This window comes from Uranotaenia lowii, chromosome 1 (genome assembly GCF_029784155.1).
Source record: "Uranotaenia lowii strain MFRU-FL chromosome 1, ASM2978415v1, whole genome shotgun sequence".
Classification (NCBI taxonomy): domain Eukaryota; kingdom Metazoa; phylum Arthropoda; class Insecta; order Diptera; family Culicidae; genus Uranotaenia; species Uranotaenia lowii.
In genome coordinates, this window is record NC_073691.1 from 104,233,869 (window position 1) to 104,260,882 (window position 27,014).

Below are 27,014 nucleotides of genomic sequence, written 5' to 3' on the forward strand. Positions count from 1 at the left end.
AACCGTGAAAATAAACTGTCAAAACGACAATGGTTTGAGCCCAGACTAATAGCACTGCAAATAGTTTGAGTCCATGCTACTGTAAATACTAAAATTGGTAGCAATTGGTTTTTTCTACTCAAATTGAGCAAAAGTCATGATAATTTGGAAGAGTGCTAAGTCAACAGTAAAATTTTTTTTTTGCTAACGGAAAGTAACAGCTCATTTTTGCTAAGTGGAGCCTCGAAAGTTTTGTGTGTACTATGTGCTCTTCCCAAGTTTCCGTCGCTGCCACCAAGTCATCTAATGCCATATTCGTTTTCATCTGGTGGAAAGATGGTTGTGCACCAGCTGCTGTCAACTTCATATAAAAAAACGCTTTGACAGCACTTGGTGCACTACCGGTGCACCACCAAGATGAAAACGAATATGGCATAAGTATGCAAAAACTTTAGGTTCCATATCGATGAAGGTTTCAGTTATGACTTTGGAGAGCGCCTGGCTTGCCGTTGATAGGCTGAAAGGAACCACCTTGTATTGAAACAATCCACGTTGGGGAATTGTGAATGCTGTTTTGGGTCTGGAGCTTTCCTCTAACGGAATCTGCCAGAACGCAGCCTCCAGGTCTATCGACGAGAGGAATTTCGACCCACTTAGATTATTCACAATAGAGGCTATCATGGGAATAGGATAAGCTTCTTGCACAATAATACTATTGAGTTTTCTGGCATCAAGACACAAGCGCATGGATCCGTCCTTCTTTTTTACGGCAACTATAGGATTATTCTAAGGGCAGCATGTTGCTTTCTCGATTACGTCTAAGCTCAACATTCTGTCCACTTCCTTGTTGAGTTCGTTCAGCATAAATTTGGACAAGGGATAATGTTTAGCTTGAATGGAGCTGCATTACCTGTGTCTATCTTGTGGCAGTAAACATTTGTTCTGCCCAGACGGCCTATGTTTCGAGAAGTTGGAAATTGATCAATTATCTCTCGTATCTGGATTGTTGAGCTACAGTTAACGAATTGAGGATTGAGAGGTTTGAGTTTTGGGACACTTCTATACCACAGATCATTATCTTAACTCCAAAAGAATTCCAAAAATTCATACCTAAAATGAAAGTGTCTGGCATCGTTTCTACGCACAAGATAGGTATAGTATGTTTCTTTTCGTTGTACTCAATGGGAAAATAGGCGTAAAATGAGACACTATGAGAGGTATTGTCTGCGGTCCGTATACATCCTTGCACTGGAAATTTTTTAAGACCGAGTTCTTCTACTATAGATGTAAGGTTACGACCCACCAGGCAACAAGTAGCACCGCTGTCTAAAAGAGCTTTCAATTTCCGACCTCCGACTGACACTTCTGCGTATGGCCTATTATCTCCCGTTGAAACATCGAACATTAATGTTGATACGTCTTTGAAATGGCTTGTTTCTTGCAGCGAAGGGATTTTAAGATTATCCGAAGAATCTACTCCCTTCGGTATTGATTCCTCGGTTGTACGTTTCCCGAGTTCAAAATTTGATCTGGTAACGCCTGAGCTAACCGTCGTAGACAATCTGGACACGTTCGAGTAGTAACTTCTTTCTTACCACATCTGTAGCAGAACAGATATGTTTTAGGGTTGAGACAATTCGGAAATATGTGCCCGGTTTGTTCACATTGCCAGCAAATTAAGGGTTTGTGTTGAAATGTTTCGTTGAAGCACTACCGTCTTTCTGTTGCCAAGGAACTTGGGAGCGTATTGTGTTTACTTCTTCATCTGTTGTTAGGAGTTCCGAGTAGGTTCCCGAAGTATGTTGTTCAGGAACTGAAGGCGAGTTGTTGTCTTCCTGGTAATTCTCTTCGATTGGAGCTTCTCCATCACTCAAGACATTAACCTGATGATGTTTGTTTGCAGGACGGCTCCAGTTTTGTGGACCTCGAATTCCTCTGTGCGGCGTTCCCAGGTTGGGTTCTGCTAAAGCTGATCGTGGGATTGAGGTTGTCTTGTTCCGCTGCGAAAAATATCTCGCTTCGTCGTAATCCTTGCAGACCGCTATGAGATCGTCCAGGTTTTGAGCTCTAGATGCTGAAGCAACCGCATTCAAATTGGTTTTCATGATGAAGAAAGAATCTGCATAGCTGATGGGTGGATCAACCGCCTCACATAATGCCAGAATGCTGCGGTGGTATTCATCAAACGTCTCATCTTGTCCCTGGAACCGGAAATAAACATCTCGTTTGATGAGTTGAGAGTAAGCTGCTGGTAAAAACTCCTTTTTTATTTCCCTTTTAAAATCTTCCCATGAATTGAAACGGTGATAAGTGCGAGTGTACCAATCAAAGGCGCGACCATGCAAAAGGTGTTTAATTCCTTTGATTAAGTCCGCTTCGTCTACTTATTTGGTTTCTGCATATATTTTAACCTGATTTAGAAAAAATGCCAGTTTCATAATATTTTTGTCCCCCTTGTACGACAGTGGCCATTTGTGAATTGGTTGGGATAATCGCGCTCGATTGAAGCTTCCTGAAACAGGGGATCTGATTCCTCTACGGTTCAGTAAAGCCCTTATGACTTCATCCCTAATATCGCCTTGTAGAGTTAATCTATCATTTGCAAAATTTTCTGTGTTATATCGCTGGTTTAGTTCACGATCTCCTGCGGCCAAATACCCTGTTGAAAATTGTCGTGGCCTATGCCTATCCCTTTCCTCGGCTGAACGAGTGGTTGATGGTTGTGGAATTGAAGGTAATTGCTGCTCAATCGGCGAACTCGATGCTAAAGGTTTTCCGCGATATCTCTCATTTGATTGTATCCGTAGTTTACGTATCGAATCGATAATGGCCATTTCTGCCGGAGGATGATTATCACTTCCCGCTATCTGACGTTGGTCAATAGGTTGATCGAGCATCGTCGCATTTGTGAAATAATCATTAATTGATTGTAAAGCACTATCTATGACTCTTTCCACTTCCCTAGAATACTGTGTCAGTTCCTTGTCAGTTATCATTCCGACCCTGGCTTTGTAATGTAATAGTTTGCTTTTGAAGATATGTAATTCTTGAGATTTTTCGTCGTGTAGAGCGACAGACAACCGTTCATTGATTATAACAAGCATATTACTGCAAAACTCTAAATGTTCCTTTTGATCCATCAAGTGATCAGCCGATGTTGGAAAATCTAAGTTCACCCTCTCCTTTTCAATGAAATTCCTTAACTTCGCCGTTTTCCATGAAATTGAGAAAATTCCATGGAAGACACAAACACACATACATTAATTTTTTTATTTTGTCGAAACACATTTTTTTCCGGAACTAAATGTTTTTAAAAATTAAAGAAAAACTTACGATTACTTTTGCGTTTCCTATGGGATCTATTTGCAATTCGCAGTTTCGGTGAGTACTGTTTCCCCATCAGGCCGCCTTCGTCGATTTCCTCGATGAAAATGAATTTGCCAAGAACTGCTGGCCACGACAGGTCAGAACACCGCTGCCATTGCGGAAATCATAAAGGTCTTACGTTCCCCCATCAAGGCCCTCGTCGATTTGATGCTGGAAACAGTTTTGCAAGCAGCCGGAAAGCGGTTACGAACGATGTCGGGAACTGCTGGCCAAGCATCAGCACTACGACCGTAAACAGGAACATGCGATTCCATATGAAATCGTTTGTGTAACTCCAGCAACAGCACTTCGACAATCGACCGCTGCCAGGAACCGTTTTGAGGGTAGCTGGTTGTGCTTTTCGCTGACGAATATTTTTCTTTTGCAAATTTGACGCCTTTTTTTCTCTTGCTGGACTGGACAATACACGCATAAGCACGTATAGTCAAACTACGTTCTTTAAAATCCCACTGATTGAAAAAATCAACTGTATATTAAAATTTGTCAATCAACAGATTGTAGTTGAATCTTTTATATTTATGGTTGGACGCGATAAAATCAACTAGACTTTGATGATTGGTATAATTAAACTGAAATAATGGAACGATATTTATAGTTGATTACCTAAAATGAATCATACAATTGTAGTTCAATCTATCATATTTACAGTTGAATCAATTATACCACTACAGTTGAATCTATCATATTTACAGTTGAATCAATTATACCACTACAGTTGAATCTATTATATCTATAGTTGAATGCTAAAATCAATCATACAATTGTAGTTGAATCTATCATATCTACGGTAGAATCAATTATACCATTACAATTGAATCAATTTTACTATCACAATTGAATCTATTATATTCATAGTTGATTGCATAAGGTCAATCAGCAGTTTGTAGTTGATTCTATTGTATTTATAGTTGAATGCATAACATAAATCATACAGTTGAATGCATCATATTGATAGTTGATTGCGTATGGACAATTAGAAGTTTGTAGTTGAATCTATTGTATAAGTAGTTAAATGCGAAAAAATCAACTGCATTTCGATTATTGGTATAACAAGCTGAAATGATTGGATCAACTGTCGTCTTTTTTCTCCGTGACTGTGCGTGATGGTGTATATCTTTTAGGTTGTTTTGGAAATATTTTTTTTTTTTTTATTTACAAGGCATTATTATTAAGGCATTTAACTCATAAAGTTTTTTTTTGTGCCGAATATCAATTTCACTTTTGTGTGATGTTAGTAAGAGGGGGGCCGTAATCGTCGCGGCTACTCAACTGTTAATTAATTTAACTAGAGGAACGGAAAGAGGATTGTATAGGGTCGCTCTCGAGTGCAGATTTTCGCCTTGGGTTGGTGGTGGCTTCCTGTAGCATGGTTTCGTTAGCTACCTCAGGTATTGTCTTCCTGGCCAGCCTTCTTTCCGGTGTTATCGAACCGGTCGGACGAGAGGTTGTTCTAATGAATAGACGAAAAGAGCATCAGATAGAGTATAGACAGAGGGAAAGAGGACTAAACGACCAAGTCAGACATTTTAAGATATTTGTATATAGGGTACAAATATTCAAGATCTAAGTTTGCCAAGATGTCTCGAATTGGAACACCAGGTAGTTTACTTCGGGCCCTAAGGGTATCCAGTAGCCAAGCCCTCGATCGATCAAACCGTTCACACGTCCACACAACATGATCAATGTCGTGGTAGCCATCCCCACAAACACAAACATTGCTTGCAGCTAGTTGTATACGAAACAAATACGCGTCAAGCCGGCAGTGATTTAACATGAGCCGAGAAACCACGCGAATGAAGTCGCGACTCATGTTAAAATGCTTAAACCATGCCTTCGTCGGAACCTTAGGGATAATCGTATGGAGCCATCGTCCCTTTGTGCCATTATCCCAGCTAGACTGCCAAGCGTTAATCGCTAAAGTGCGAGGTATTGAAAAATATTCATGGTAAGTTATTATCCTCTCAAAGATTTCACCTTGTAACGCGCCCACCTTAGCCAATGAGTCCGCATTCTCATTGCCTTGAATAAGACAATGAGACGGGATCCAAGCTAAGGTAATCCTATACGAATTTTCGATCAAAGCGCCCAATATCCCTGAAATTTCCAGCAAAAAATGGGAAGAGCGCTTCATCAGTTTCATCGATCGAATCGCCTCATCGGAGCTGAGACTATCCGAATAGATGAAATAGTGGTCTACGGGCAGTGTGCGAATGTGTTCCAAGGTACAATAAATTGCGGCTAGTTCGGCAATGTAAACGGAGCATGGCTCTCGAAGCTTGAACGAAGCTTCAAAGCGCTCATTGTACACTGCGAAACCAGTCGCGCCGTCGATTCTAGAACCATTCGTAAAGAACATTTTTGTAGGGTCAATTTCACGTACTTTTGATGCCAAGATTGAAGGAATGACGTTGGGTCGGACGTGATCTGGTATTCCACGGATGTCAGCGGTCATGGACAGATCGAATCTTATCAAGGAACTGCTAATCGGGTACTTTTACCCGAGTCACTTTGACTCGTGTCCGAATTTAATAAAGAAGGATTTATTTCTAATTGCCTAAATGTATCATAATTATTTACATATTTTACTTGCGAATTAATATTCATAAGCCTTTCCAAATTTTCTATCACCAAAGGATTCATAGTTTCACTTCGAATTAGGAAACGTAGCGATAAATCGAAGAACCGGTTTGTCAACGGCATTACTCCCGCCAGTACTTCGAGACCCATCGTATGTGTCGATTGCATACAACCCATGGCAATACGCAAACAACGATACTGTATTCGTTCTAGTTTAATCAAGTGGGTTTGCGCGGCGGACCCAAAGCAAAAGCTTCCGTATTCTATGACCGACAGTATCGTTGTTAGGTATAACCTGATGAGGTCCTGTGGATGAGCACCACACCAGGTTCCAGTAATCGTTCGAAGAAAATTGATTCTTTTTTGGCATTTTTGTGTCAAGTACCTAATATGTTTTCCCCAGAGGCATTTAGAGTCGAACCAGACACCCAAATATTTAAAACTAAGAGATTGAGTTAGAGTTCTACCCATCATAAAAAGCTCTATTTGAGGAGGGGAATGCTTCCTTGAAAAAACTACTAACTCGGTTTTACTAGGCGAAAACTCGATACCTAGATTCCTGGCCCAATATGATAAATTATTTAGAGTTTCTTGCAACGGAGATTTTATTTGAGTGTCTTTTTTACCCGTGATATGAACAACACAGTCATCCGCAAGCTGTCTTAGCGTGCAATTTTGTGCCATACAAGCATCGATTTCTCGAACATAAAAGTTGTATAGCAGGGGGCTTAAACAAGAGCCTTGGGGTAGACCCATGTAACTAATTCGTTCAACGATTGTTTCTCCATGACTAAAATGCATGATTTTTTCAGACAACAGGTTGTATAGAAAATTGTTCAAAATTGGTGAAAGTCCGCAAGAGTTAAGATTACTAGATAGTACTTCTATGGACACCGAATCAAATGCCCCTTTGATGTCCAGAAATACTGCCCCCATCTGCTCTTTTTGGGCAAACGCCAATTGAATGTCTGATGAAAGTAATGCTAGACAGTCGTTCGTACCCTTGCCTCTACGGAATCCAAATTGTGTACTTGACAACAGATTGTTTGATTCAACCCATTTATCCAGCCGAAAGAGAATCATTTTTTCGAGCAATTTCCGGAGACACGAGAGCATTGCAATCGGCCTATACGAGTTATAATCAGAAACTGGTTTTCCCGGTTTTTGGATGGCGATAACTTTCACCTGTCTCCATTCATGCGGCACAATGTTCATCTCTAAACACTTATTGAATAAATTCAACAAGCGTTTCTTAGCGGTATCTGGCAGATTCTTCAACAAGTTGAATTTGATTCTGTCCAGTCCGGGAGCTGAATTGTTACAAGACCAGAGCGCAAGTGAAAGTTCGACCATCGAGAATTGATCCTCCGTTTTGGAACTATTCTCTGTATCCCGATAGTTTTTCTGAGCTGGTACTGCGTCCGGACAGACCTTTTTCGCGAACTGTGTCAGCCAACGACTCGAGCTTTCTTCACTTTCGTTCGAAGGTGTGTAATTTCGCATGTTTCGAGCTGTTTTCCAAAGCGTGTGCAGAGACGTTTCTCGAGATAACCCATCCACGAATCGCCTCCAGTACCCACGTTTCTTGCCCCTGATCAAGTTCTTAAACTTGCGTTCCAAGGACAAGTAACGTTGGAACTTCTCTGGCAATCCAGTTCTGCGAAACTCAACAAACGCCTTGCACTTTTCTCCTCGCGCACGTGAGCACTGAGCAGTCTCTATCCCACCATGGAGTGGGAGGTCGTTTTTGTATCGTCGAATTGTCATTCCGTCTGTCCCTTGTCCCCGATTGCACAGTCCACAATTGTTCCGGACATAAAGCTGTACTCTGCCTCCGGAGGTAGTTCTTCCGTTGAGTCGATGACTTCAATGACACCTGATGCATACTTTTTCCAATCTACATTCTTTGTGAGGTCATAAGGAATATTGATCTCTTCGGGTGGACTACGACCACTGGTGATAGAAATATTGATAGGCAAATGATCGCTTCCCTGAGGGTCTTGGATTACCTTCCACGTACAATCCAAGCTCAGAGAGGAAGAAGCTAAAGAAAGGTCTAAAAATACTATGCTGTGATTGGGGTCCATTAATTCGAGTCACTTCCCCATTGTTTAAGACAGTCATGTTGAAGTCGTCGCAGTCTAATTTTGGTAAAATACTTCTGCAGTTCCATTGCAATACAGAAACAACTTCTCTTACCCCCGTGGACGAGTTATTCATCAAAAGAAATTGCTTCTGCGATGAGGGTCATAGTGCAAGCTTTCTTTTTCAAGAATTCCCTTAAAAGAGGTACAAACATATTGCGGAAATTGCACCTATTTAGACTCCTGTGCAAATAATTTCCACGCAGAAATATTTTCGCACTGACGCACACATAAACAACCCGTGTCAGTTTTTCAAATCAGCCGTTGCTCGCTTCTGATTTTCGAATTGTATTTCGAAACGGCATAATCGTTATTGTTTTGGCGAAAATTATTATGAAATGCGAAACAAGGAGTTTAATAACGAAAATTTACCGATCAACAAATGAAAAGAAACGAACAGAAAACAGATTGCATTCTGTACATTCGGGTACAAGAATGTAAGTGGAACAAATAAATCATGCATTTCGGGCGTTTTTCGAATTACTGAAAAATTAGCCAAAAAATTATGGATTCCCTGACAATTTTTACTGACACACCAGTCGCAATTGTTTTTAATTCAATTTTATCCAAAGATGTAAAGAATATCGATATGTGTCATTGTCTATGTATAGGTCTGGGAGCAGATTTTACTGCGCGCAAATTATTTGCATGGGGGTCTAAATAGGTGCAATCTGCGCAGTTTGTTAAAAACGGCAACGGTGCGTATGAAAGTTGATTTTTTGGTAGAAATAATTTGAAGTAACTGAACTCTGATGTTGGTCCTTTTTTCATATAGTCCCTTTTCAACTTTTAGCACATGATAGTTTATATAAAGAATGTGATGGTGTTAGTGAGTGCGGAATTGTTATCTGTCAAATCAGATTCTCTCAATAGTCTAAAAATTCATGCAATTGACAATAATAATCATAGTCCTCCAACCTGCTGGTACACTGAAAAAGTCCAAGATGAACGAAACAATTTCCGAAAATTTCATCTTACCATCAGACGAAAAGCTAGGTAAACTGTTAGACGAAGGATCAGATGCAGTTTCTCTGGGAATTGTTACATTCTTGTTAGTTACTGATGGTCCTGAATTCTGAAGGGAAGCCTGGGGTTTTGACTTCCCAGAAAGTGGAGGGAAATCCTTCGGGGATGGATTAAAACCCGGAGGTTTCTGAATAGGAGGGGTAGAATAACTATTTCCACTTTGAGGATTTTTGTTTTTATTAACTTTGCTGGCAGCTAATCTGGGTTGTGTGTTAGTTGTGCGTTTCCTTTTTGGAGCCTGTGAAACATTTTTTTTACAAATGGCCCAGCTGATGTTCCTTCACATGGATCCTCCCCTTCGGATTCATAGTCACTTAGAAGGCCAAACGGGTTCTCTGGGACGATTGGCAAAGACTTCATCAGCATGTCTCTATATGATTTTCTAGAGCGAGTTTTCAAAGAAGTCTTGATTTTTTTCCTGCGCGATATGTACTTCGGACACGCCGAGAGAGCATGAGATTCCTCGCCTGTGCAATACAAACACTTGCTTACTGCTTGTATTTCACACGAAGCTTCCGCATGCTTCTCCCCGCACTTAGAGCAGCGTACCTGATTGCAACAGTAGGCGGCCGTATGATCCAACTGCTTGCAATTCTGGCAGTACATGACTGAAGGCACATAAAGTCTCACAGGTAGACGAACCTTCCCGATCGTAACGTAATCAGGAAGTGCAGTGCCGGAAAAGGTAACACGATAGGAGTTCGACAGGGAAAATGTTCGTTTTTCCCCCTCGCCATATGCCGATTTCAGCTGACGCGCGTCCAGCACCTTGACCGTGGGAAGGCCAGGGTCTTTGAATCGGCCAACCCCGGACTTCACAAGATCATCGACGGTCAAACCCCCTTTCGGTTACCACTCCGTCGATTTCCACGTCACGAGCGGGAACGTAAACGCGGTATTCGATCGTGAACTTCGGGTCACAAGCAATGGCACTTGCTTCCTTCAGGCTACCAACAACAATGCGCATCTTGTGCGGTCTCATCGGCTGGTAGCTGATTACGGAAGGATAAGATCTGTCGAGGTCTCGGGCAATTGAAATCACATTGGGTGATTTCCCATTCATTTTGGACCGGATGTAAACTACCCAAGGTCCCGTCGATTCAGGCTGGTAAACCCGACGGCGAGGGGCAGCTTGAGGTAGCTCGTTTGTTTTTTCAGGAGGGGAGTTTACTTGAGCGGTTGCTGGTGGTGGGTAATTGCCAAACACAAATGGAGTTGGGGAGAAAATTATCTGCGGGGAAGGGGAAGGGGTATCTTCCGTGTCCGTAAGGTATTGTCGCTGAATCCCCAAACCGGAGTTATCGTCAATGAGCGCTGGCGACATTTACTGGCGACACTCACTGGTGACAAGTTATTATCAGGACGTGTAAAACTTCGGGTGTGTTCTTATACCAAAGATTTTTTATTTCAAAGGAAAGTGCCGCAAAAACAAAGGATTTTTTCCTTTGGTTTTGGTATAAATAAAAAATCCTTTGGTTCAAATGCATTTTCCTCTGTTTCAAAGATTTTTTCTTTTGAAAAATCTTAGATTCAAAATATTAATGCTTTGATACAAAAACCAGTTTCATTTGATTTAAAGTTATTATCTTTGCTCAAAGGTATTTTAGATATATAGATTCAAAAGCATTTATTCATTGAACCATTTTCCATTTATTCCAATTGGAAGATTTTTACCCTGTTGTTTCGAAGTTCCTATTAGGAGTTTGAATAATAAAAAGATACAATTTTAGTTCTTAAATTCTTTTTTATTCACAAACACATAAAACACTGGTTCACTATAACCGAGTAGAGTCCTTGATATCGTTGACAAAGTTTCGCATTCTCCGTGGGCCGGTCAATAAACTTCCGAAAGCCACTCCAGCTGCTGGCTGGTCCGACTGGTGATTGCCGTTGAAGATTGGGCCGAAAAAATACGACCGCGGGATTTGGGGAGGTGTTACTTTGCGCAGCTTTCTCCATGTTCGAGAGACTTGGAAATCTATCCGTCGGCCGTGGTCCTGTAAGGCCGATGACATAGTGAATACGATGCGATGCGATGCGGTGAATGCGGTTCAATGCGGTGAACCACATTTGATGAAAATGTATGTGAATCGCTTAAACCTGACATACTCAACGCGGCGAAGCAGATGTCAATTTGTTCCGCCGCTCGAGTTCGCGTAGGCTGCGTCCGTAAATTTTCCGCCAATTCGCATCGCATCGCACTCACTATGTCATCGGCCTAACTATACAAGCGTTTTAGAAAATCTTGAATTCACTTAAATATTCAGTATTTATTAACTTACACTTACCATTTTGCATCCTGAATCCTCCTTATTTATAGCTTACTCCGTTTCACTGGTTTGATTTTTAAAACGAGCGGCCGAACTTTATTCGATTTTTCGGTTTTCTGTTCTTCTTGCAAGTCAATGCAAAATATCTTCTAAGTTTGAAGTTTTTGTTTCAAAAAATTATTCTTTTCAGTTTAAAACATTTTTCTTCGGTTGAAAGAAAATTTACTTTGTTTCTAAAGAAATATGCAATTGAACAAATTTCTTTTGAATCAAAGAATTTGTTTGAAATCAAAGTCCAAAGTTATTCAATTCAAAAAATTTATTCTTTCTTTCAAAAATTATTCTTTTCAATCAAAACTATAATTCATTGATTCAAAGAAAACAGGAGCTAGATTCAAAAAAATGAATGTTTTGAATCAAAGTCAGATTTAATTCGTTCCAAAATTCAAGTTTACTCTGCGTGAATACACGGAATCGTCCATCTTGTGACAGGCAATCGTAATCATAGGCATGTTAGGCGAACAATTCGCTGTCAAAAAGCGCTCCGTCTCCACCCCCCACCAATGAGAAACTTTTGGTACTCCTTGCCGACTGTTGCTCAATATGCAACCACCCGTAGCTGTATAGGCACGCTGGTTATTACTTTACAAAAGCGTTGCCAGTAATGATATTTCACAACGTCGCTAGTTGGCAAGGTTGCCGATCACCAGCGCGAAAACTTCGGATTTCAACTTCAATGACAATACATCGGATGGTCTATTGTTTCCTCGGAAAAATCATCCCGTAATGGGGGATCTTTGCCCGCCTCACCGTCGTCATCCATTAGGCGGTAGCTTTCCGAGCTAATGGGATTCGAGTGAAGAACAAAACCTTTATAATTATAAATAAAAAATTTAAAAAAAAAAATTAAAAAAATAATTAAATAAAAATTATCAAATAATAATAACAAGGAGGAGAAATAGAAAAGTATTGAAGAAAAGAAAAAAAAAACCAAAATTGAACTTTTGGAAAAAAAAATTGTTTATCGGGTACACCCTATTATTAGGTACACCCTATACCAGCTGGCTGATGGCTATCTTCAATAGCCAGAATTTGTTGTCTGCTGCTGGACAATACTAATGATGGAATCACTTGTAAAGCACCGAAATAGATGGTGATATCAGTTCCGTTTTGTTTCCCTGTAACGGCACGCAAGTCCGGCTCTATAGGAAAATATTGTTTTAACGGAAAATGAGTTAAACAAGAGGAAGAAAAAATAGTCTTCACTTTCACACTGCTGTTTTTGCGTTAGCTCACTAAAAGCGGTTCTCAGACGTAGCGCGCACGATCTGGTGAAACTAATGGCGTATTTTTTTTTTGATTCCGGATTTGGCTCTGGAACCGTCAGAATAAAAAAGCAAGTTTCGGGTTTCGAGTTATTCCATACGTAGGTGTGCGTGAGAACGAGCGCAATGTTTACATGCAGCTGTCATTTTGTTCTCCCTTCTGGATTTCTTCATTCGGTTCTTCACATCCGGATTGCCGTTTTTCGTGTCCGGATTGCACTGGACTGCAGATAGTACGATTTTGCTTGGCTGAGAGGTTCAAAATCGCGGCAATAATCATTTGCCCGTTCATTATTTCAACTGTTTTGTTTTCAGCCAAAAACAGCTGTTTAATGTTTTGACAACAACGTTGAGAGTATTGGTGAACTTCTCGCAAAACTGACTTTTTTCTCAGGGCGACTCCGTCCCTTTTTCGAGCGAACCTAGGTTGCCTCTCGAGCAATAAATGAGCACGATGACAGCAGTTAGAGCGAACCTAGGTTGCCTCTAGTTTGCCTCCAGGTGAAAAAAAATACGGTATAAAACACGCGGTCCGGTCTTTTTTTCACCGGCTGGAGTTTGCTGGCGAAAAAAATCAATGCCACGTATGGGTGGTGATGGTAGAACAATGGGCTGCAATCCATCCACTGTTCGATTGTCGCACTTTCAACGGTTGAAATAATATGGGCTGTGTGCACTAGCCAATAATTTCACCGTACAAAAAACCCGTATAGAAAACACGCGGAGGGAAATAACCGGGAGCCCAACAAAAGGCGACTGTTTCGTTTGGGTGTTGATAACAGAATGTTTTGGAAATATATGCGAAATTAAATTTTAAAAGCAGCGTATTCATTCATAGACAACAGCAAAACCTGAATATTTAGCAAAGATTTCTAATATTTACGAGAATAAATCTTAAAATATACATCCCCGTCTATTTTTACACTACGGCTTTCGTCGTCCGATTTCGTGCATTGTTTTCGATCTAAATTTACACGCCTCAAAAATTACATTCTTGAAAAAAATACATCATGAAAGAATTTTACATCAAAATTGATGTTCCGTTTTCGTGCATCATTTTCGGTCTAAAATTACACCAATTTTGTTCTTGCTGTTTACGGTGAAAATTTTACTTGGAAAAATCTCCATAGGGGGGAGGGGTAAACCCCCAGGGTGGGTCAGTAGGGTGGGTGCATATTGCCTGTCACAAGATGGACGATTCCGTGCATTGGTATAAGAACACACCTGAAGCTTTACCCGCCTTGTAAACCCCTATCCCCCCCCCCCCCCCCCCCCGTTCGCACGGCCTTGTCAACACGTGTTCTCGGCCTTTGGGTAACCAAGGATATCTAATTATCCTCTACTAAGTTTCTTTCAACAAGACATAGAGGTTCAGAATAAAGTCTGCTTCATTTAATATTGGAACAAATTCTTTTGCTCATTGTGGCGCTCCTAGTGGACGGATTTGGAAACTTTTTTCACCCACGTGTCGGGAAAAAGAGTGCCTACAGAAACGGATTCTGCCGTTTATTCGTGCCCACGACCGTCCAGTAATGTTTTGGCCGGACCTCGCAAGCTGCCATTACAGCAAAACGGTTATGGAATGGTACGCAACGAGCGGGGTCAGCGTAATACCGAAGGACCTCAACCCCCCAAACTGCCCCCAGTTCCGGCCGATAGAGAAATACTGGGCAATCACGAAGCGGAGGCTTAAGGCAAAGGGAAAACTTGTTAGGAAAATGACTCAAATGAAGAACTGGTGGAATCAAATCGCCAAAACGGTGGACGAAAAGGGTGTGCGCCGCCTAATGTGCCGTATTACGGGAAAAGTACGAGAATTTCTTCGAAACAGCATTGGATAATTTTTTTTAATTTTTTTTATGAAAGAGTAAAGAAAATGCTACATATGTATGAAAAACAAATTATGAATTCGTTAATAAATGACTGAACTACACGCAATTGTTTGTGTTCCAATATTAAATGAAGCAGACTTTAAAAGGCGCCGATTTACAAAAAAAGAAACAGTTTATAATCCTCCTGCACTAAATTGATTTTTACATCTTTCAGAGAACATTTTTCATCGACTATGAACGAGATACCTTCATGATGGATGGAAAACCATTTCGTTTCGTTTCCGGATCCTTCCATTACTTCCGAGCATTGCCGGGCTCTTGGGGCCAAATTTTGCGATCGATGCGAGCGGCTGGTCTAAATGCGGTTATGACGTAAGCTACAAAATACAAGCAAGACAAAACTTAAAGTACCTTCATAAAAGTGCCCCAAATTTGTATGGAAAATTTAAAATATGTAAAATGTTTTGCGCTGCAGGCTGAAATTGGGCCAGATCGGACCACGGGAAGGGATCGCTCAACGAGCCTGGAGTTTGTATGGGATTTTGAGACACTTTGTTCGGGAGAAACATGAAGAACCAGTTTTTCATTAATAACTGTGGTCCCCTTCGGCCCATTTCGATTTTTGAATACGGCGAATGCGTCAACTGTAAACAAATCCAGATAATCACATAAATGCGATAAACTCTTTATTTTACATCCGAAAATATGATCTTCTTTTATTTTTTCTTATTTTAGTGAAGTTAAATTTAATTTTTTTAAATAAGGCGAATAGCTTTTTTATGAGTGTGTAATCCCACAGTTCATTCGCCCATTTCCCCTCAAACAAAAAGGCCAATAGTTATTTCGAGATAGAAAAAGGGCATTGAAGTTTTTGAAAATTGTTTTCCAGGACGAGGAGATGCACAAATCAGTATTTATAAGATCGTTGAATGTGCTAATGTGTTAATGTGATCATTTGGACCCGCTTTCAAGCCGAAATTTGCTTAAATATTGCTTCTTTAATGAGTGATCCAAAAGGCGAACAGTCATTCTGCAATTCAAAAGGGCGCTCCAATTTGGCGAATGAACAAAATGAGAGCACCAGTTTGTGGTAAAAGGGCCCACAGTTATATTTATTAATTTTTATGAAGTAATCAGTACATAAAAACTATATTTATCGATCGGGTTATGAAATTAAATCAATTTGAAAGCATTTTAGCGACTTATTTAGGAAAATGATTGTACGCAGCTAAATAGTAAATTGATTTTATTTTCGGAAACTTGAAATGCGTTTTTTTTCAAAACAAAGGTCTTAGCGTGTATGCCCTTTTCAAAGATCGATACCGATTTTGACTCCTCATAAAAATTTATGAATAAGTAAACGAGATTATTAAAAAATTAACAATTATGAATATCACCCTTAAAAATGTTAGCCCATTTTTGAAGCCTTATAGCTTCTTTATCTTAACCCTAATCCTAATGCGATTTTTATTGGAGGTTTATGGCCATAGATCGAACAAGAGAAGACTACTGGTATAGTTAACAGGTTTATTAAGACTAACTTTTACTTGAACTGATCGTTTCTTAAATAGCTAAACTTACAGGTAACTACGGTAATTTCAGTTGTTTATTATTTTCCCGATTGCTCAGTTTTTCCACCGTTATCTCCAACACTCCTCCTCGATGGAAGTACTGAGGCTGCTTCTCGGAATTGCTTCAGTTTTGTTGCTTGTAGGGGCTTCGTTAACATATCTGCGATCATCTCTCCAGTCGGGCAGTAGGTTGTGTTGATGGTTCCATTTTGCTGCATTTCCCGGACGAAATTATGTTTGGTTTCGATATGCTTGGAGCGACGACCAATACCAGGGGCTATCAGTTGTTTGATGCAGGATTGATTGTCCTCCTTCACGTTCAGCGGTAAGTCCACCTTGACAGCAAAATCACCCAGCAAGCGCAATAGCCAGGCAATTTCTTGGCAACATTCAGCCAAAGCGACGTATTCTGCTTCCGTACTGCTCAAAGTCACACAAGATTGTTTTTTCGAGCACCAAAAAAATTTTCCGCCACCCAATTGGACCAGGAATCCAGATGTTGGTTTTCGATCCTTGGATTCACCTGCCCAATCAGCGTCGACGTACACAATCAGCGGTTGAGTTGTTGTTCCCAATAACAACGCGTGATCAATGGTGAAGTGCAAATATCGCAGGATCCGTTTCGCTTCAACCCAATCGGCTTGTGTTGGACAGTTCTCTTTCCGCCCAAGAATTGTAACCAGTGCGTTAACTTACTGTTCAGTTTAGTGAGAATCATTTGTGTTAATTTACGTGAACACTTACATACAAGGAGGTGCTTTAGTGCGTGAGGGAGAATGATCACCGTAACTTTCCCGAACACTAAGGCAGCACAATTGGGTCAACCTGGCGCTAGTCGACACCAGATGGAGCAAATGAAGGCGTTAGCGCTACCAATGCGCACAGAGCAAACAGGACATGGATGGACTTCTAAGCCTTTGTCCTGGGTACGGGGTCAGCGGACTCGCGGCCTAATAGCGTCACTTGGCATCCACACCGCGAGGCAACTACATCCTCCGAATCTTGCGTTTCGCAACAGCGTGCCGAAAGGTGTTAGTATATAAAAGACATCCAGGTAAACGCTAACTCGAGCCCCGTACCAGGCAATCTGTAGCTAATCCCAACCCCCATCATGTTCCCAGGGCCCCGAAGTCTTATGCTGGAATTTGGCCGACAGCTCCACCTGGCGATCGTCCACAACCTTCGCTGAACAATCAGCCACGTTCGCCCGTCAGTCTATTGTCGATCAGGAGCTGTATGCTGGAACGTCCAGAGCCAACCTACGTTATCGTGGTACTCGGTGAACCGCCCATCAATCTACTCGAGGTTTGGTCCCCAGTTTTGTGCCGGTGTCTCCCGCCCCGTGTCCAATTTACCGGTGATCTACAGTTGGAGCTTGACTACCAATACCGAAGCCCACTGAGTCCCAGTCAAGACGTCACACAACAACGACGAGACTACCACAGACCTGCGCAGGGGACTCCCGCAGACGAGTTCCACCATTCGTCGAAACACCGTACGCCAACTATTAAGGTAGGACCAAACCACATTTCTCGGGGTGAACTTACCGCGTGGTCCATAAGAACCACTTTATCTTATCCGGGTCCAGTGTCCAGTGTCGCGTCCTTAAAGTGCTAGGGAAAATAAAGTGGGATTTCAAACAAACAATCTAAAGTGTTTCCTTGTATCGCGAAATTTCATTAACGAGTGTGCCGTCCCTGAGGCTTAGAGGGGGGTTCTTGCTTGACTGAGCAGCAGGCTAGCCCGTTGGTTACACTCTGGCGCCCAACTAAAATTTTCGTATTTTTGTAGTGCAAGGGAACACTTGTTGTGCGCAAACGATCATTTCGTGGAAGTCTCTGGGAAAACGCCCGAGACCTTCTCAGACTTTATTGGCATTTGTGCAAAAAAAAGCCAACGAAAGCGATTGGACGAATTGGACTAGTTTTAGAGGGGTCCTGGTTTGTGAACTAGGGTTGAAACCTATAAAAAACCGTGAGTTTCAACTTAAGTACAATAATTTAATTGATATTAATAGAATATAAACACATATGATTATTTAAAAAAAAAAATAATGCAAAATTGAAAGTTGCGAGAAAAAAGTTAAAAAAAAACCCAAGTAACTTATTAATGTTTGTATTGCTGTTCGTTCAAACTTTAAATTGTTGTGGAAGTGATTGGATGCAAGGAATAAAAAAAACCAAGAGAACACAATTGTTTATTGGTACCTAATTAAAAGTAATAGTGGATTACAATAATATTGGTTAACCGAGTCGTAGTTCTTTTGTTGTGCATTTGGTTTTTTTTTTTATTCTAAATCCTACGCCAGTGTGAGTCATAATTGTGCGCATCTTTTAGTTAAACTTGTTTGAATTTGCGCTACCATTGCTGTCTTTATTTATACATTCTCGACTCACGATTTTAATTTGTAGTATATGTTAATTTATTTAATTTAATTTATTTATTTATTCATTCGTTTACTGTATTTGTGCCATAATTAGCTTAAATTTCAAAATTTCTATAGTTTAATAACTCACGACTCACGATTTTAATTTGTATTATATGTTAATTTATTTAATTTAATTTAATTTATTTATTCATTCATTCGTTTATTGTATTTGTGCCATAATTAGCTTAAATTTCAAAATTTTCGATAGTTGAATAACTTAATTACTGTTTTCTCTAAAAATTTCTAGAACTTACGGTTAAATTTATTTTTCTATCATTCCGTGTATTTGGGGTGCTGTTGAATTAGCGTCCATTTGTCCCGATAGTGGTCGGTTCCCGCCCTTTCGAAATGGAGATGGCTCATTTGCGCCTATCTTATTATGGGATGAACTGTGCCCATCTCACGATAGATGAGTTGGAGTACGAGCTCAACATACGCAACATAAACCCGATGCAAAATAGGCAGCTTAGCGAACGTGCTCTTCGCGTACACCTAAAAGAAGAAAAAAGAAAAACAAGAAATACATTATTCGTTAATTCAAAACTCAATTGAAGAGGAATTAGGAGTGTGTGGTGACAAATTGACCAACATAAAATTACACTTAGAGAACAGAGGAAGGAAAAGTGCACCAAATCAGCTATTCAAAACCAGATTGGTCCACATTGTGTTTCGTTTGGAAAGGCTGAGAGCCAGGACCACAGACGAAAAACATGTGGGCAATCTGGCTGATATTGCTTCAGAATGTTTGAGATTACTTGGTATCTACTTTTCCCTTTCCTCGCCTCTCCCAGAAGTTAGGCAAGCAGAATTAGGAGTAGTCAATATGAGCCTAAATCAACTCCGCGAAAAGGAAAAAGATTCTACTAATCTAATTGAAACGGTTGAACCTGGTAACACTGCAAATGAGCTGAACAGTATACCACCTAATGATCAACTGAATTCAGGCGTAAATGAAAACTCAAACAAAAAAATTGAAACTCTAACTGAAGAAAACCGTAACTTAACGAATATAGTTAACCAGTTACTACAACGCATTCAGGTGCTCGAAGCAAACCAATCTACTCAGCGCAGTGAAACACAGTTTAGAACTGTACAAAACACTTGCGTTTTTAACGAACCAATAGTTCCGGCAATCGAGGAAACTCGCTCCAAACCAGAAGATTTTCTCGATTGGCTTAAACAAAGGAACAGCTCGGTGCAAAATTCGCTTAGTAGCATCAGGGATGATCTAGAAAAAGAAAACGCTTTGAAAATGTCGGAAAATATGAACAAATTAGTACAGGAGAGGGAACGAGCAAAACCACAATGCAATAGGCTCCCAATTCATAAATGGAAAATAGCCTACGACGGAATGGATAATGGACGCAGATTGAACGAGTTCTTAAAGGATGTGGAATACACCGCCCATTCAGAAAGGTATTCCAAGGAAGAACTCTTTCAAAGCGCCCACTATCTATTCACGAATAAAGCAAGATCCTGGTTGATGGAAGCAAATAGTTTGGGCGAACTCAAGACATTGGATAATCTAGTGGCCGAACTTAAAGCTGAATTCGTCCCTTACGACGCCGATTTCGTATTCGAGCGTCAGGCTACAAGTAGGAAACAGGCTCAAAAGGAAAAATTTCATGATTTTTATCTAGACATGGTGAGAATCTTTAGAGGAATGTCTAACCCTTGGGACGAGCGTCGGAAATTTGATTGTCTGTTTCGTAATACACGAGAAGACTTTCGAATTGCGATGCTCGCCGCCAATGTGGATACTATTCCAAAAATGAAAGATTTTGGAAAGAAATTTGATTCCATAAATTGGAAAATGTACCAAAATCGGGAAAACAGAAGGGAATATAGAAATACAGTTGAAGAATTGGAAACAAATGAATACGAGTCAGAAAATGAAATTTATCAGAATAGAAATGGTAACAGGAATGAATATCTACAACAGAAATACAATCATAATCAAAATAGAAATAGAAATTTTAGACCAGATGGAAAAATTTATAATAGAAATCGAAATGAAAATTGGAACCAAAGAACAAGAAATAATGAACAACCAAAAAAGGAAGTGCCTAAGAATTTTGGAAGGAATAGTGTGAGTAACGTGTTGCAAAATAGGTCAGAACCCGTAGCGGGTCCTAGCGGAACCAATGCCCTTCAACGTGTAGTTAATGCGTACATTCCCCTTAGAAGAAATGAATGTTTTAACTGTCACGCTGAAGGACATAGTTTCGAGACTTGTCGCGAGAAACTGATTCTATTTTGCAAAACGTGTGGGTTTCCAGGATTCGCTACTGCGGAGTGCCCTTACTGCGAGATAAAAAACGCAGCAAGGACTGCTCTTTGAGGCGAGCCAGTCTTTCGGAAAATCCCACAAGACCTCACGAAGCCGATGCGTCAGAAATTCTCCAGAATCTTGGCTATTCGCGAGTGAGCAGAGTGGGAGCAGGAGGAGAAGAGATCGCTACAGTTCTCATCTCCTTGAGCGATGACTCTAGACCGTTCGCGAAAGTCGAGATTATGGGAATTTCGGTCATCGGACTTCTAGACAGTGGCGCAGCTAGGACTATCTCAGGAGTAGGTGGAAAGAAACTTGTCGAATCTTTAAAACTTAAATTGAATCCATCAAATCTGAATTTAAAAACAGCTTCTGGCCAAAATTTGAAGGTTTTAGGAGAATGCGAGGTTCCGATTACATTCAACAACAGAACTAAAGTCTTACCGATTGTTTTGGCGCCGGATCTCAACCGGAAATACATTCTGGGTATCGACTTCTGGCAAAAATTTGACATCTGGCCTACAGTTGGGTACTCAGTTGATGTCGTAGATGAGCGGGATCCGGAGAGGCTAAAACAAGAGGAAGAGATTAGTGAAGAACAAATTATTGAGTTAGAGAAGGTGAAACAGATGTTTCTTGCAGCAGGCTCGGGTCCATTAGGGAAAACCCATTTATTGGAACATAAAATAGAATTAAAAGAAGACTTTGTAAATGCAAATCCAATCCGAAAGAATCCCTACCCTTGGAGCCCGGAAATACAAAGAAGGATCCATTTGGCGGTAGATAAGATGCTGGCAGAAGAGGTTATAGAACCTTCAACATCAGAGTGGGCCCTTCCTATCGTTCCGGTAAAAAAGAAAAATACCGAAGAGGTCCGACTTTGCATCGACGCTAGGATGTTAAATGAACGTACGAAGCGTGATGCGTACCCCTTACCACACCAAAACCGCATTCTTAGCCACTTGAGTCAGTTTAAATTCTTGTCGACTATCGATTTAACCCAAGCATTCTTACAGATTCCTCTGGCAGAGAACAGTCGCAAGTACACGGCTTTTGCGATACCCGGGCGCGGCTTGTTTCAGTTTTCATCACTCCCCTTTGGTCTCGTCAATAGCCCCAGCTCGTTAAGTAAGGTCATGGATATGGTTCTCGGATATGGTGCACTAGAACCCTATATTTTTGTCTATTTAGACGATATAGTGGTCGTGAGCAACACATTCGAGGAGCATATTCAGCGACTTACGGACTTGGCGCAAAGGTTGAGATCAGCGAATCTGAGCATAAATTTGGCCAAATCCAATTTCTGCTGCAGCGAACTGCCTTACCTGGGATACATCCTCTCACGCGATGGATTACGACCTAACCCGGATCGCGTTCAAGCGATCCTGGGATTTGGGGTCCCGAACTCGGTGAGATCCCTGCGTCGATTCCTCGGTATGGTAAACTACTACCGTAGGTTCATTGACAAATTTAGCGAACTCACTGGACCTCTTACCGATTTGCTTAAAAACAAACCGAAAAGAGTCCAGTGGAACAACGCAGCAGAAATTGCCTTTCAAGCCATCAAGGAAAAGCTCATTACAGCTCCCGTGATGGCCAATCCAGATTTCGCCCTCCCTTTTAGCGTCCAAACTGATGCTAGTGACGTGGCCTTAGCCGGAGTGCTGACACAAGTCCAGAATGGTGAAGAGCGGGTAATTGCCTACCATTCGGAGAAACTAAAAGGTGCCGAACTTAATTACCATGCCGCCGAGAAAGAAGGTTTGGCCGCGCTTCGGTGTATCGAAAAATTCCGGGGTTATATCGAGGGTAGGAGATTTACTCTAGTCACGGACTCCTCAGCGCTCACTTTCATCATGAAAGCCAAGTGGAAATCGTCGTCAAGGCTCAGTAGATGGAGCATAATACTACAGCAATACGACATGGAGGTTAAGCATCGGAAGGGCAAAGAAAACGTCGTTCCTGATGCATTATCCAGGTCCGTAGAAGCTGTAAGTGTGGAAGAGGACAAATGGTACGCGAATTTGTTCAGATCTGTTGAGTCTGATCCGGAGAAGTACATGGACTTCAAGGTCGATTCAGCAAAATTGTACAAATTCGTCTCCGCTCGATCGGATGTCCTCGACTACCGATTTGAGTGGAAAGAATGTGTACCTAAGTCCTCTCGCCACCGTATTATGCGAGAGGAGCATGACGACAATTTCCACATTGGCTTCGAGAAGTGCTTGGAGAAAATCAAACGACGGTTTTACTGGCCAAAAATGCACGCGGAAATAAAAAAATATGTAAGTAATTGTTCTACCTGCAAAGAAATAAAACATTCAACTGTTTCTACAGCACCAGAAATGGGTAAGCAACGCGTGGCCACCATGCCCTTCCAGATAATCTGCATGGACTTTATTCAGTCACTTCCTCGGAGCAAGCATGGAAATGCTCATTTGTTAGTGGTCATGGACCTATTCTCTAAATATTCCATGCTTGTACCGGTGAAGAAGATTTCCAGTAATAGTCTATGCAGCATTCTGGAAGAGCAGTGGCTCCGAAGACTGGCGGTTCCGCAATACATAATTTCGGACAACGCCAGTACGTTCCTGTCGAAGGACTTTCAAGATCTTCTATCTCGATACGAGATCCAGCATTGGGCAAATGCTAGACATAGAAGCCAGGCGAATCCAGCAGAGCGCTTGAACCGGACAATAAATACAATGGTCAGATCATATGTTCGGTTGGACCAACGGCAATGGACCAACGGCAATGGCAATGGAAACTCGAGAGTTTCTGAGATTGAGTTTATCCTCAATAACACGGTGCATAGCACAACAAAGTTTACACCATACAGGGTGATTTTCGGAAACGAGATGGTTACTCGAGGGACAGACTATCGGTTGAATTCGAAATTAGAGCTCGACGAATCTGAACGCGCTGAAAAATTTAAAACCGTCAATAAACGCACCTACGAGCTTGTAATGTTACACTTCAAAAACTCATACGAATCTACAAAAAAATCCTACAATTTAAGGCATCAGCGATACTCACCAACCTTTGATGTTGGTCAACAAGTATACAAAAGAGCTTTCCGCCAATCGGCTGCTAATCAGGCTTTTAATGCCAAATTGGGACCCCAATACGTCCCATGCGTAGTAACGGCACGGCATGGAACAAGTTCATATGCCGTGTCCGACCTAAACGGAAAACCGCTAGGAATTTTCTCAGCTGCAGATTTAAAGGCATAATGCCGAAAATGCTACAAAAAAATCCCACCAAATCCAAGTAATGAGAAAAAAAACACTGGGTTTCACATTTACGATTCGATGAAACTGGTTTTCGAATCTACTCCTAATACCTTTTGAATATCATACGGAAATAAGCCAATTTGAAATGTTCGCAACTGAAAAAAAACCATTTTAAGATTAAAAAAAAACCTCCCAAATTCTTAAAGGAAAAAAATAACCTTTAAATAAGGGCACTGGTAGGTTAAAATTGCTAAATTTGGTCCAACAAAATTATAAGGCAAGTACAATAAGGAATGAATGAATGAAATTAATTTAAAAAAAAAATATTTTAAATAAACTTCTTAAAAAAAAATTTAATAAATATAATGTTTAAAATTAGCCACCCTAAGGGCATCTGTATTCGTGGTCTATTCTTGGGTCTAATTTATACAAGAATTGAACCAAAGAAATTAGATCCGATCCAATGAAAATACTGGCAACTGCACTCGTGTTCCATTAACTGTCAAACGGTTTAGAACTGCGTCAAATTGGATCCAAATCTCATCAGTTTTGGATCAATCCTTATACCAGCTCTAAAAAAAGTTGGGTTGAAACTGGTATAATAGATCACCAGTGCGGTTGCTCGGGTCGGAATTTGGGTCTAAACCGGCTGTTTGGACCACGGATACAGGTGCTCTAATGTTGGCATGCTAATACTGCCCCCTTAATAAAAATTCTACTAGGGCTACTAGAATTCTAGTAGCCGTTCTAGTAGAATTCTAGTAGAATTTTTGCAGGCAGCCAAGTAGAAAATGGCCCAGCCGATTCCACTTGGAATGAATTTTCCCGTTTCAGAATGACTGCTGGTGACGCATACATGCCAAAATCTTGTTTGTTTGTGTGGACATGTGCATTAGTATTGGTAGGTGCTCCACGCTGTCGCCATGATTGTTTTAATTTTTTTTTCAATTTTGTAGGACTTTTCGAAAATATTTTCTAAATTCAATGCAGTTATTTTAAAAATTTTATTATTCTAGAAAATCTATCTAGATTTACTCTAAAATACAGTACATCTTCATTAAAAATTCCCGTGTCTCATTTTGGTCCAAATGTTTCCTGTTGGCCAGTTCCGCAGAATATATTCGCTTTTCAGGCAACCAAGGCCAGTCCACTTTTCGATCCATGAGCCAAAAATTTTTGATCCGCAGGAGCATCTTCGGGTTTAAATTTTTCTCCATCTGAAATAAAATTCACAACTTCAACTTATCTGAAACATCACTAAATCAAAAGTTACCTACCATTTCGTAATGAGGACCGTTCTGGATCGAGCAGCCGGGTAATCTTCAAAATATCTTGTTGTGGCAAAATTCGGTCGGTTCTTCACTCCTCGCGACGGCCACAGGTATCATTGCTTTCGCACCGAACTTACCGGGGTTTCTGATGAAGGCCGAATTAAAATAGTCTTTCTGTGTCGCTGGCTGAAAACTTAATGCCGTTTTACATCCCCCTACCAATGTGTTGCTGTGGCGGCCATTTGTTTTTCTTTTTCGTTGCAGTTTGAGTGTGTTGGCCAGGGGTGCCAAGTTGAAATATTGTTCAAATGTTTATTTATTTTATATAGTTTTAAAATTTCTTTTGAATAATTCTTCTAACATTTTTTTAATTAATGCAGTCATTTTATAAAATAATTATACACTTATTTAAAAAATCGCAGTGTTTTCTCATCAAACACACTCAAAAAAGATGTCAGTGAAATCCCAGATTATAATTAAAATTCCAATTTCTCTACACTAAGGCCGATGTGTAGTGAGAGCGATGCGATGCAAATCAACGAACGTGTCCAATGCAAACTCGAGCGGCGGAATAAGTTGACATCTGCTTCCCCGCGTTGAGTATGTCAGGTTTAAGCAATTCACATACATTTTCATCAAATGTAGTTCGCCGCATTGAATCGCATTCGCAGGTTCGCATCGCATCGCACTCATTATGTCATCGGCCTAACGCTTCTAATTTAACATTAAGGTAATCGCTTTTGGTTCCGCATATTTCATTTGTACGAATCAAGGCAAATGGAATGTAGAGAGAGTTATTTTTTTTAGTTCAATATAAAAATCGGAATCGTAATGGACCTTCATCGATGGGAATTTTTCTTTCTTATTATATTTGGTATTCATTAAACTTGTTCTTAAACGATAAAAAAAAGTAATTCAAATTATTTGTTAAAAATTAGCTTAAAATATCATTCTGGAGTCACTGCTTCAGCCATGCTTGTTTTTTTTTTCAAACTGGCAGTATGGCCGCCAGGAAGCCATCATGATATACTCACACTTGCAAGAAAAAATATTACCGAGGTGAACAATCAGTGCTGCACAGGAGGATGGTTCATCTTGATTGAATATCATACGAATGAACCACATAAACTGTAGATGTAAGTGTGACAGATTTCAATTGCAGGCTTAATACTTCACAAATACTAATAATTTTAACAGTTGAGCTGTCAGCTAACTGTCATAAATCCACGTTTAAAAAAAGTCAGGTAGAATAATAATTGACTGGGTGCAGTCCTAAACCTTGCATGCAAGTTGCCCACCTTGCATTGCACGTGCCACCATAAAAAAAAGTGCATTTAACCTGCAATCTACCCGCGGAAAAAAATCTTGTAGGACCCGCCTACGGGGAAATAAACGCTCCCCCAAATGTCGCGAAACAGGTTAACCATCGGAGAAAATTGAGCACATTGCTGCACTTGCTAGCCAAGAAAAAGAAACCGTTTGAACACCTACCTGATTCACTATAGTAATCCACCAAATCATCCATGATCCGCCTTCATATTTTCCTCCAAAACGGCCACCGGGAAAAGCCTCAGGTAGAATATCCGTGGGGGTGGGATCTGGCCAATTCCATCCATCGTCGTTCTCCAAACGAAAGTTTTCTCCACGCGTATAGGGCCTTAAATAACACCGGGAACTGTCCACTACGTTCTTTTTCATT

General features: G+C 40.6%; 1 protein-coding gene and 2 long non-coding RNA genes across 4 annotated transcripts in view; 1 reads left to right on the forward strand and 2 right to left on the reverse strand.

Moving 5' to 3' along the window:
- The window catches only part of LOC129752303 (beta-galactosidase), a 277,208-nt gene that overhangs the window by 165,929 nt on the left and 84,265 nt on the right, over positions 1-27,014 (forward strand). For both annotated transcript variants that reach the window (XM_055748094.1, XM_055748100.1), the window contains exon 2: positions 14,755-14,912. In XM_055748094.1, the coding sequence (XP_055604069.1) occupies positions 14,755-14,912 (158 nt within the window). The remainder of the gene's footprint in view (positions 1-14,754; positions 14,913-27,014) is intronic.
- LOC129752477 (uncharacterized) lies at positions 18,398-26,991 on the reverse strand. Its single transcript, XR_008738884.1, has 3 exons — positions 26,807-26,991; positions 21,256-21,380; positions 18,398-19,031 (listed from the first exon to the last, which is right to left on the reverse strand). It is a non-coding gene; the product is annotated as an uncharacterized LOC129752477 (long non-coding RNA).
- LOC129752398 (uncharacterized) lies at positions 25,035-25,914 on the reverse strand. The gene is made up of 2 exons (XR_008738866.1): positions 25,322-25,914; positions 25,035-25,261 (listed from the first exon to the last, which is right to left on the reverse strand). It is a non-coding gene; the product is annotated as an uncharacterized LOC129752398 (long non-coding RNA).